Source organism: Enhydra lutris, unplaced genomic scaffold (assembly GCF_002288905.1).
Source record: "Enhydra lutris kenyoni isolate GAN:26980312 unplaced genomic scaffold, ASM228890v2 scaffoldscaffold22, whole genome shotgun sequence".
NCBI lineage: Eukaryota > Metazoa > Chordata > Mammalia > Carnivora > Mustelidae > Enhydra > Enhydra lutris.
In genome coordinates this window covers 16,125,461-16,137,734 of record NW_019154106.1, presented here as the reverse complement: position 1 = coordinate 16,137,734, position 12,274 = coordinate 16,125,461, and the positions used below count along the sequence as shown (strand labels likewise).

The window sequence follows — 12,274 nt, the reverse complement described above, 5'->3', positions numbered from 1 at the left end:
CTTCAAGGTACATGATAATGAAGGCACACATGAAAAAGGTGTTTGAAGACCCAGAGGATGTGAAATTGATGCTGGAGTCTAGTTAAAAAGAAATTATAAGTAAAAAGCTGCAGAATCAGTTCTCAAATTCTGCAAAAGCCAGTTAATTCTTTTCCTTTCTCTCCTGGGAAAAGCTTTAAGGGTTAAAGAAAATAGGAGGATATACTTACTTGTAGCCTTCCCCATCCCTCTTTATCGTCAATAGGGAAGTTTCACAATATATGGGACTATTAGATATATATCCCAGGAATGCTGAAGGGAATTTTCTCCCTAAAAATCATAGAATTTAGGAGTAGAAGAGACATGAGAAATCATCTAGTTCAACTCTCTCATTTCAAAGGTAATGAAACCCAGGAGGAAAATGACTTGCCTAAGATCATACAGCTCTCAGTGGCCAGGTCTGACTCCTAGGCTAGTGCTATTTTACCAAGAAGTCCTGGTGAAATGACAGAGGTCTAAGAGCTTTAGAAATAACAGCTAGATAAATCTCACTTCTCACGGAGAAGAGATCCAAATGTAATCACCTGTTAAATTTCATGGTCAAAAGTGGTGGATTAAATAAGGGTGCTATTACCAAAGTCTTTCAACAAGGATACAACCCTTTACCTTGGTTGCCCCAAAAGACACCACACTGGTTCTCAACAAGGTAAAACCAAAGCCACCATAAACCATTTGGCTTTTAGGACAGCTTTAGTTTTTATGGAGCAGATATGTAATATATTTTTGTAAAAGACTTTAAGAGGATGATTCACAAAATTCACTGTAATTATTTTGAGAAGTTGATTAAAGGAAAAGAGTGCTGAAAAAACAGTCACCAGAAAACAAGAATGCAGTTTTCCAGCTAAAAGACTTCAACTGCCTCACCTGACTTTTATATTTGGTCATATCTAATATGAATTTACACACTAACTTTTAGATGAATAAAGTCCAGGTATGACCAAGTAGTCTACTATATTACATAATAACAGAATATCAAGATCACATCAGAACCCAAGAAAATAAATACTGAGAATTAATAACTTAGTAAACTTCTAAACTTTCAACATCTGGTAGGTAAATCAGCAAGTCAAATTTTACACTCTCATCTAAAAGCGTAATACAATATAGATATGCTTATGATGATAATGTGCTGCTATACAAAGCAACTCAAGGAAATACAGGTTCAAATTTAATAATGTGGTTTACAACCTCCAGCAAAGCCAACCAGAATTAAACTTTGTGTAAATATGCGATAAACTAGACTTGATAAATTTAGCAGCAAACAAGAAGCATTTCTGATTAATATCTGAATCCCATATTAAGTTGCTCAAAACACAAAAGCTGTATGTTAATACTGATAATTATCTCCTTTAGCTTAGACACAAAAAACTTAAGAAATATCCATTTGAATATCCAGGGATGTTCTATTGCATATTGCTTCTCTTCGTTTCTAAATATAACCCAGTTGGTATATTTTGCCATTTAAGGTAACATTTAAGTCTAAAGTTCAAGGAGAGATTAAAGGTACACAGCTTTTACTATACACTAATAAATTTGAAAACTACAGGCTTAAAATAGCGTGGAGACACAAATTTTGAGCTCTTCAACAACTTTTTTCTATGCATCTTTGTTTTTATTTGAAGGCAGGCTTCCTTTACTGTTTTCCTGTATTGCTCCAAAGAGAAAACTTTTGCTTAGTATTTTGAACCAAGAGGACAGTTTAACAATTTAAAGCAAGAAGTTATAAAAAAAAAAAAGAGATCCACGGACTTCTGAAAAGCAGCTAAATTTAACATAAATGACAAACATTTTAGACATCACTTGTCTTTAGAGACAAGATGTTAAATTTGAACAATGAACAAGGATTAAAAAATGAACAGAACTTGGAAACTTCCTTGCTCTGCACAATGTAGCAGTTTTTCTTCTCTTAAAAGACGGTTTTAACCACTGCTGAGATGACGATGACAAACAGAATATATGAAACAAACCTTCTTTATATGCTTAAACTAGTGATCAGAAATACTCTCAAATCCCAAAGACCTTAGTGTGAGATTTGGGTTTTACTTAAATCAAGTTTATCAAAGTTTTAGTGGCTCTCATTAAAGAGGCTTAAGAATATAAGCAGGATTATCAGTGGCTTTTTCCTACAGCATAATTAGTTTTGTTTTCATCAGACAGGAATGCCTCCAAGTCTTCCCTTTACCACATGGTACCCAACTGTGTTTGTCCTCAACAAAAGGAAAAAATAACTTTTAAGTCTAAGGTGTTCAGAGAACACTTAAAGAATTAGTAATCCTGGAATATTCAGCTCTGCAACATACAAGGGACATCAGACAGTGCTCAGGAGTAGTCTTCTTCCCAGAACTACATCAAGCCTCTTCAGTTCACTAACTACTAAAAAGCAAACAAGTGATAAAACCAACTTATGAGACATAGCTATCTTTGCTACTGAAAGAAGGGGAAAAAAAAAAATCAAAAGAAAATCTCTTTGTGAGAATGTTAGTAAAATACTCTAACTTGAGAAAATATATTTCTGAAATACGAAGTAAAATCAAAATACCCTTTGCTATGTGCAAAATTAGCACTGTAGCCAAATGTGGCTTTTTATTCAGTGATCTGATAATTATCCCTAGGCTATTTAAGAAATGAACAAAATCATTTGGTAACACAACCACTTTCATTTGGTACATTATCAGAACTTTCTGTTTGGGATCAGGGAGCCAAATAAATACAAAAGTATCGGGGGCCTGGGTGGCTCAGTCACTAAGCATCTGCCTTTGGCTTGGGTTATGATCTCAGTGTCCTGGGATCGAGCCCCACATGGGGCTCCCAGCTCCATAGGAAGTCAGCTTCTCCCTCTCCCACTCCCCCTGCTTGTATTCCCTCTCTCGCTATCTCTCTAAGAAATAAAATATTTTTAAAAAATAAATAAGTAAAGGGGTGCCTGGGTGGCTCAGTCATTAAGCGTCTACCTTCAGCTCTAGTCATGATCCCAGGGTCCTGAGATCGAGCCCCCATCACGTTCCTTGCTTGGCAAGAAGCCTGCTTCTCCCTCTCCCACTTCTCCTGCTTGTGTTCCCTCTCTTGCTCTATCAAATAAACAAATAAATAAAATCTTAAATAAATAAAGTATCATTTTTGATAAGCAGAGGACAAAAAAATTCAGCTCTTCACTCCCTAAGTTACCAACAAATTCCATGTCTTTACCTGCAAAAGGTTTATTCTTTTAAAAGCCAAACCATAGACTCCTGCTTTATTTGCTATTATTTTAATAAACAGCTACCAGTTTTTCAGATCAAAATGGTTGCTAATCATAGTACTATGTTTCACTATTCACTTATTTTTGTTATTTTAAGAACAGTGGATTCAGAGGGAAAGTTAAAAAAAAAAGAAAACACATCTTCTTCCATAATGCAGAAATCAAGCCACTTCTCTTTAGTGCTCTCAAGATTCTCAGAGAACTAAGGAGCTATGAAAGCCATTTTTTAAATGTATACAACAAACGTTAAGACCTCTATGAAAACTTTAAATGGGTTCAGAGCCATCCTGATTGTTTTATACTATAATACTGTTGGCAATTTGCACCCCATCAATTATTTCGCTTATCTGAAACAATGGTCATAGTTTCATACCATTTCGTCAAAACATTTTAGCAACCATACGTCTTTAAGACGACTGGAGTGGAAAAATGAGGCTACAGTACCAACAGACTAAGCTTTCTGTAGAACTGCAGAACAAAAACCCCATTATCACCTCCACGTAGATATTGACATTTCAACTACTAGTTCCTTAACATTAATTTGCATTCCTGTTACTGGATACACAGCTTTGTCTGCGGACATGGGACAATTTTTTGTTGTTGTTGTTAAGATCTAATTCACTTTATTAAATGATGCAAGAATCAGGAAGCATCCCATCTAAAAAGTAGAAGGGAGCACCTATGGGACACTTTTTAAAAAAAATATTTTATTTATTTGATACTGAGAGAGGGAACACAAGCAGGGGAAGTGGGAGAGGGAGAAGCAGGCTTCCTGCTGAGCAGGAAGCCTGATGAGGGGCTTGATCCCAGGACCCGGGGATCATGACCTGAGCCGAAGACAGATGTTTAATGACTGAGCCACCCAGGCGCCCCTAAGACATTCTTAAAATCAAAATATTTTGGCTCATCATTTCACATTTTAATAAAGTCTGAAATTAATAGTATGCTGATTTCCAAGTAGTCACTGCCTTAGTTTTCTTCAGAATTAACTTGTAGTTTTAAGTCAAGTCACTATTTTTTAATAGAAACTCTTGATTTATTTCCTTCTTTTATGGTATCAACTAACACAAGTCATTTTTTCCCCCAAAAGTTATTTCTCTCCAAATTAGTATAGGGTAAATTGTCCCACCTGTGGAATTCTCAGATGATTCTGCAGAATTTGTTTCAGTGCCAGTTTTGTCTTTCGAAGTCTGTTTAGGAAGAGTCTCGTCTCTACTTTCTTGTGCTTGGCTCTCTTCCTCCTCCTCCTCACCATCTGGAAACTCCCACTGAGACTCGCCCGACTGTTCGTTTACATAGAAATATCGTCTATGATCCCTAAATTACAAGAAAGAAAACACATGTTTTAAGACCCATTCTCCTACAAAGACACTTCCATTTGGTCCTGTCCCAGGACAGCAGTCTGCTCTCACAGGGACGAACCTCTTCTTAATGGACTGCTATTCACAAAGGCAACAAAGAGCTTTGACAACTGAGAATGAAGAACCAACGATAATTCAAAGCTATTTGCACTGCCAGCAGCTCTGTGAATACAGCCCTGAGCCCTCTCATTCCAACAGATGACTTAGAAAACACCTCTCACACTTTTTTTTTTTTTTTTTTTTTGCCAATGCTTAACAGGCTTTCAAGTTGCATTAACGAAGGGACTCAATATCCTAGAACACTAATTTCCCTTCCAAAGAAGAGAACAACGAAGTTTGCGAAAGGTGACTCTTCCCCTCTTGGACCGTGGAATTCACATTTCATACTCTTGATATCAAACACAGTGAAAGCTAAAGAGAGGGAGAGGATCTGGGAGCTGAAAAATAAAAGAGCAAAGATTTCAAATAACGAAAAAAAAATCAAGAAAAGCCAAATATAAAAAGAAATATTTTCATCTGACCTGCTGGCAGAAGATAGTAATCTTGTTCTTCATTCACATCTTCAGGCACGAAGCTTTCCTTAACTTCACCGAGGTTAATCAGGAGTAGTTGCTTCCAGAGGTCCTGTAAAGCGCACAGAGCTCTCGCATGCGCTTAACCCCCAAGCCCGCCCTACTCCGTGCAACAACACTCTGGAGAGTAAAAACCAGCTTTGTCCATCTTGGGAAAAAATCCGTTACATGGAACACTTTAAACATTGCTTTTTGTTTCTCCGTGTGGCTGGCCCAGACTCTGTAAGTGCTTGCGGTGCTTTGCCTGCCCAGCACCGCTAACCGCAGCTGCTCTCAGTCTCCAGACAGGCTGTCATGTCGTCAGGTGGTGGTGATCACAAATCATGTCTGAGATGTCAAAGGTGAAAGGTGAAAAGGGGAGAAGAGTGCGTACCTGTCCCAGTGGCAGGACCAGCCTTTAGGAGTGGCGTTTATTTCATACTGTTTTAGTTGTTCTGCTGCATCCTGAAGTTTTCGTTTAAGGTAATTTCCATTAAGAGCCCCTTCCCTCCAGTCTGCAATCCGAGTCTAGAATCAACAAATAGAGAAATAAGTTAAAGACTTCTTGTTACGTCAAGAAGCAGCAGTAAAAGGAACATGTTTTCTGGTCCATGACTGTATTGCTATACTCTCACAAAGAAGAGAGTACACCAAGAAACAGAGACAAAAACAAAAAACAAACCATCTTAGTTTCATAAAAAATCTTATTTGCTCTGCAGAGTTCTGAAAAATGAGACTGGACTCCAGTACTCCAGTACTTTTTACACTGCCAGCTCTCCAGTACCTGAAAACAAGTAGCAGTTTTATTTCCCCCTTTGGACAGTAAAATTCCCTAGCAATTTTACCTTTGTTTGGTAGACAGTTCAGTAATGTTCTTCATCAAAAACAAAAGTTCAGTCCTTAGGGAAGTCAGATTCCTACAGGAGAACTTCCCTACTAAATCATAACCTGCCATACTGTAAACTATGCAGGTGACAAACAGGACGCAGAACTTCTTTTTTTTTAAGATTTTATTCATTTACTTGGGGAAGAGAGAGCGGGCAACCACGAGCAAGGGGAGCCGCAAAGAGAACAGAATTCCCACTGAACAGGGAGCCCAATACGGAACTTGATCCCAGAACCAAAGGCAGACACCCAACCAACTAAGCCACCCAGCCACCCCCAGAACTTTTCTTCTTAACAGATTTATAATCTCGTAGCACGTACAAAGTCTTTCAACATGACATGGCCTCATCTGATCACTATCAATAGAATTTTGTCAGAAAACGGGTCTATATTAAAATATATGCCCATTCACAGCCAGTGAAGCATGGGACTCTTGATCTCAAGGCCTTGAGTTCCAGCCCCACAATGGGCAGAGAGCTTACATCTTAAAAAAAAAATTTTTTTAAGCTTATTTATTTATTTATTAGAGAGAGAGAGAGAGAACAAGTGGGGGAAGAGAGAGACAGGCAGAGTCGATGCTGAACACTGAGCCCAATGTGGGGCTCAATCTCACCACTGTGAGATCATGACCTGAGCCAAACTCAGGAGTTGGATGCTTAACTGACTGAGCCACTCAGATAGTCCCCCGCCCAAACATTTTTTAAATAAAATATATGCCTATTGAAGGTGGTATCAACACACATAAAATCTCAGTATTTACCTCCATAATTATGTTTTGCTTTAGCTAATAAACAGTTTTATTTCCTGGGTTGGTGGTTCAAATATGCACCAATGTTAAAAATTTTAATTTATGGGGCGCCTGGGTGGCTCAGTGGGTTAAGCCACTGCCTTCGGCTCAGGTCATGATCTCAGGGTCCTGGGATCGAGTCCCACATTGGGCTCTCTGCTCAGCGGGGAGCCTGCTTCACCTTCTCTCTCTGCCTGCCTCTCTGCCTACTTGTGATCTGTCAAATAAATAAATAAAATCTAAAAAAAAAAAAAAAAAAAAAAAAAGACTGCAAGCTTCAAGAGAGACAGTTTAAGACAAAATTTTTTTTAAGTTTAGGATTAAAACAAGACAGACAGGGGACCTGAGTGGCTCAGTTGGTTAAGCATCTGCCTTCGGCTTAGGCCATGATCCCAGGGTCCTGGGATTGAGTCCAGAGTTGGGCTCCCTGCTCAGCGGGGAGTCTGCTTCTCCCTCTGCACCCCCCCATTTGTGGTCTCTAATAAATAAAATCTTTAAAAATATAAAATAAGACAAGTAAAACAAATGCTTCACACATACAGCATTTTAATCAATGACCAACCATGACCACCTGGAACCAAAAATGGCTAAATTACCTCAGTCTGTAGAAGCAGCACATGAAAGTTGGAGATGGACTGTCTATTAATGCCTAGGAATTCAAATTTACTTGTCAGGGTATTTGCCAGTTCTCCAATCTGAAACTGCAATGCAAGAAATGAAAAAAAGGAAGAAATAAATTTGAATCAGCAGTATTTTCAGTATTATGTAAAATCTTTCATTTTTCTTAAATATGAATTAAAAAAAAGGGTCTGCCTAGAAACAGCCCTTCTTAAACAGCTGCATCTAAATAAGTTATGCAGAGAAAACAAGATTCTAATTTAAGTAAACTAATTCACATAACAAGCGATAATGACAAGTCTAGAGAAATTAAATGTATACATACTCTGAGACAACTCAGGATTCCGCAGGTATAAATAGATGTTAAATGATACAACTCCCAACAGTGTCCAAACTATCATTTATGCATTACTACCTCTTTTACTACCTACACACTGAACAAAATTAATTCTCCCAGTCCCTTTCACATGGTCGTACACTAGTCAGTGACTGGATAAACTCTTTCAGGTCAAAAAAATGTGCTAAATAGCTTTTCCAACATATCAACCTTTAAGAGCCTCATACTTACGTGGTCCAATTCTCATGACATGAGGCTTCAAATAAAACTGGAACCAAATTTGCCTTTGTGTAAGGCCAAGTAGTTCACACAGGAATTAAATTTGTGACTTTTAGGCTCTTCAGTTCTTCCCAACTAGAAAAGCCTATATTTGATAAGCTGTTATTGCTTTCAAATGAAGGCTTAACTTTTAAGAAAGCAATTAAAGCATTTAGAATTATAGATAATTTCTCTGCAACAAGTCTGTCTTATAATTCAGTATTTCACCCTGAAATATGACATTTCCGCCACCATAAATGATTTATATGTGGAGGTAAAGATCACTGTACTTGCTAATAAAGGATGTACTTTAATGGTTGCCCAATTTAAAAATATTTGTTAAGGGGCAATGGGGTGGCTCAGTTGGTTGAGCGACTGCCTTCGGCTCAGGTCATGATCCTGGAGTTCCAGGATCGAGTCCTGCATCTGGCTCCCTGCTAGGCAGGGAGTCTGCCTCTCCCTTTGACCCTCCCCCTTCTCATGTTCTTTCTCTCTCTCTCAAATAAATAAATAAAATCTTTAAAAAAAATTGTATGTCAGACCATATTAAGTAATATACATACTTTCAAATCCTGTTCTTCTTCTTTAGGCGCTGTTTGTGCTTTTATCTTTTCTGGAGATTCTTCTACTTCCATCTCTTTGTCTGAATTCTCATCTGTTTTTTCTGAAGTGTCAGCACCAGTTACTACAAAAGAAACCATGTGAAATTAAAGGACCAATACTAACATAGTATCCCATATATATTTTCTTATCCCTGTAGCAGAGGTATCTGTAAAAAGTTACTTTTTCCTTTGCCTGTTTTCCTTATTAAAGAAACCCTAATGATTTATCTACCTACTGTCTTTATAAAACCAAAAAACTTTATCCTTTATAATCACCTCTCTCTCTTTTTTAAGATTTTTATTAATTTATTTGATGGAGAAAGATCACAAGTAGGCAGTGAGGCAAGGCAGGCGGTGCGGGGCGGGGAGGGCAGGCTCCCCGCTGAGCAGAGAGCCCAATGCGGGGCTCGATCCCAGGACCCTGAGATCATGACCTGAGCCGAAGGCAGAGGCTTAACCCACTGAGCCACCCAGGCACCCCTATAATCACCTTTCTTAAAGTCTATAAATAACACTTAATTCGTTTACATTAGCCTGTTTACATTAGCCTTACATTAGTCTCTGCTTCTTCTTTCTCCTTTATCTGTTTACTTTTTCTAATCTTCTATTCCAGAATACCACTGCTTTAATTACTTTTAAAGGCTACATATCAAACCTAGGATATATAAAGATTCTTTATGAATTGGGTTTTGAAAAAAAGGCTTTCAAAATCAGAGGAATACTAATTTTAAACTACCTAATAATCTTATTTCTGAACTGGTTAAGACCTGCGGACAACCTTTATTGGACCCACCTACTCTTCTGGTTGGTGATGTCTTAGTGGGAATCTTCAATAGAGAAGAGACTTACCATCAACTTAAATGGAGTAACAGATAAGAACTCTGGATGTTTGCTTACCACTTACCAAACTAATCCACATATACAATGTAAATCAGTCTGTCATGAGTCTATCAGTCATTTTTTAAGGAAAATAACCAAATTTAAGGTTTTTCTTGGCTCTGATTAATCCTTGATCTGAAGAAGTAATGTGACTTTTAATATCACCTTCAACAGCTTTTATCAGCCTAAAAGTTTATCCTAAGTACATAACCTCATCATATAATGGCCTTGTTCTTATCACTAATATTCCTGCATTTTCAAACTGAAACCAAGTTCTCCCACTTATTAGTATATAATTCATTAGACACCTTACATTTGGTGGTAGGTGTAAGAATTTAACAACTGATACCACCGAGGCGCCTGGGTGGCTCACTGGGTTAAGCCTCTGCCTTCGGCTCAGGTCATGATCTCAGGGTCCTGGGATCGAGCCCCGCATCGGGCTCTCTGCTCAGCAGGGAGCCTGCTTCCCCCTCTCTCTCTGCCTGCCTCTCTGCCTACTTGTGATCTCTCTCTGTCAAATAAAATAAATAAAAAAATCTTTAAAAAAACAAACAAACAAAAAAAAACCCAACTGATAGCACCACAAGAACTCTAAGACTACAATATATAGATATTTCTAAGATTTTATTCGAGAGAGAAAGAGAGCACTGAGCAGGTGGAGGGGCAGAGGGACAGGGAGAAGCAGACTCCACACTGAGCAGGACACCCAATGAGGGGCTCCATCCCAGGACCCCAAGATCACGTGATCCGAAGTCAGATGCCCAACCAATAACCACCCAGACACCCCTAACACTAGAATGTTTTAGAAGGCAATTAGGATCTATCAAATTAAAATGTACATACCCCTTAACCTAGCAATGTATCTCTAGGAATCTCCTAGTCCCAGTCTAGTAATGTATCTCTAGGAATCTACACTATATGACACTAAATCTACATAAAGATATATATACCAAAATGTTTATTACAGCACTGTTTTTATTGTTAAGTATTATAGTAAACATAAAGAATGAAGTAAGCACTCAAGTAACTACAACCCAGCATTACGGCAGACTATCACTGGTACTTCTGAAGTTCACAGTACCTCTGCTATCATGTCCACACAGACATAATAATCTCTACCCCAATGGTTAAGTACCTTCCTCTAGTTCATCATGGATAGGTCTTTAAGCACAGTATTTTTGCCTATTTTCCAACTTACATAAACAGAATGTTAACATTACATATTCTCCTGTAGCTTTTTTTTTTTTCTGTAGCTTTTTAAATTCAACATTACTGTTTCTTAGAATCATGTTGATCCATATTAACTGTAGATCGTTCATATTTTACAGCTGTTTAGTATTCAATAGCAAGAATATATTGGAACGGGTACCTAGGTGGCTCAACTGGTTGGGCATCTGCCTTTGGTGCAGGTCATGACCCCAGATTCTTGGGATCAAGCCCTACATCAGGCTCCCCATCTCTCTGCCCACCCATTCTGTTTGTGCTCTCTCAAATAAATAAATTTTTTTTTATGTTATGTTAGTCACTATATAGTACATCATTAGTTTTTAATGTAGTGTTCCATGATTCATTGTTTGAATATTAACACAACAGAATTTATCCATTCCATCTTGGGACATTTGAATGGCTTATAGCTATTACTGGACAATACAAATGCAACATTATTTTAAGGAGTTAAACATGGACACAACGAAAATGTCCACTTATGGAGGAGAGTTAATGAAAATATCTTTACCACTTAGTAGTTAAAAACAATTTTAAACACTTTAAGTGAAAAAAGCATGTCGCCTAACAATCCATATGGTTAATCGCATCTATGGCAAAAATTACATATGCACATGTATACATTATACATACATACACAACTAGAAAATGAATATAGAGGAAAGCTCTGGAAGGATATAGTCAGATGAAGGACAGAGAAAATAGACTTCAGGGGTAGGGAATGAGAATAGGGAAAAGACAAAGGGGGTCTTTTAGATTCTTACTTCCTATTCTTCTATACTGCTGATTGAAAAGGAAAAATTCAAACAAGGTTGTTTGCATTTACTTATTACTGTGTTTTTTATTTGTAGTTTTTAAACCATAGGTATAAAGGATCTTCTGTTAGGGACACATAACTAAGGTTCGGTACAGAAATCTTATTGCTAATTTTCCACTACAGAATTAAGGCCAAATGGAGATTAAGATATTAGAGGTTTTATTTTTATTTAATATTTCATTTATTTATTTGTGAGAGAGACAAAGTACAACCCGGGGAGAGGGAGAGGGAGAAGCAGGCCCCCCACTGAGCAGGGAGCCCCATTTGGGGCTTGATCCCAGCACCCTGGGATCATGATCTCAGCAGAAGGCAGACGCTTAACCAACTGAGCCATCCAGGCGCCCCAAAATATCAGCTCTGGTAACAGATTGGAAAGCCACAGCAGGGTGTCTTCTACATTACCCTGCACAGAGATAAGCTGGATCCTCATGAAAGGACCAATCCATCTAAACAACTAACCAGATGCTAGGCAACTTCTATACAGAGAGAACACAGACAAGGCTGCACTTGCCACAGGTGGTCCCTGTCAGCCTTGCTTACCAACTGTAAACAGTGAGCTAAGGAGAGCCCATGGGCTTAATACAGATCAAGACTACTACAGCAGGATTTCTTTAAAAAGGGTAGTCAGAGGCACCTGGGTGGCTCAGTGGGTTAAGCCTCTTAAGCCTTTGGCTCAGG

General features: G+C 38.2%; 1 protein-coding gene across 2 annotated transcripts in view; it reads right to left on the bottom strand.

Moving 5' to 3' along the window:
- The window catches only part of LOC111149561 (formin binding protein 4), a 40,284-nt gene that overhangs the window by 13,953 nt on the left and 14,057 nt on the right, over nucleotides 1-12,274 (bottom strand). For both annotated transcript variants that reach the window (XM_022506657.1, XM_022506658.1), the window contains exons 9-12: nucleotides 8,638-8,759; nucleotides 7,458-7,562; nucleotides 5,584-5,717; nucleotides 4,407-4,594 (exon numbers count right to left, since the gene is read on the bottom strand). In XM_022506657.1, coding sequence (XP_022362365.1) covers nucleotides 4,407-4,594; nucleotides 5,584-5,717; nucleotides 7,458-7,562; nucleotides 8,638-8,759 — 549 coding nt within the window. The remainder of the gene's footprint in view (nucleotides 1-4,406; nucleotides 4,595-5,583; nucleotides 5,718-7,457; nucleotides 7,563-8,637; nucleotides 8,760-12,274) is intronic.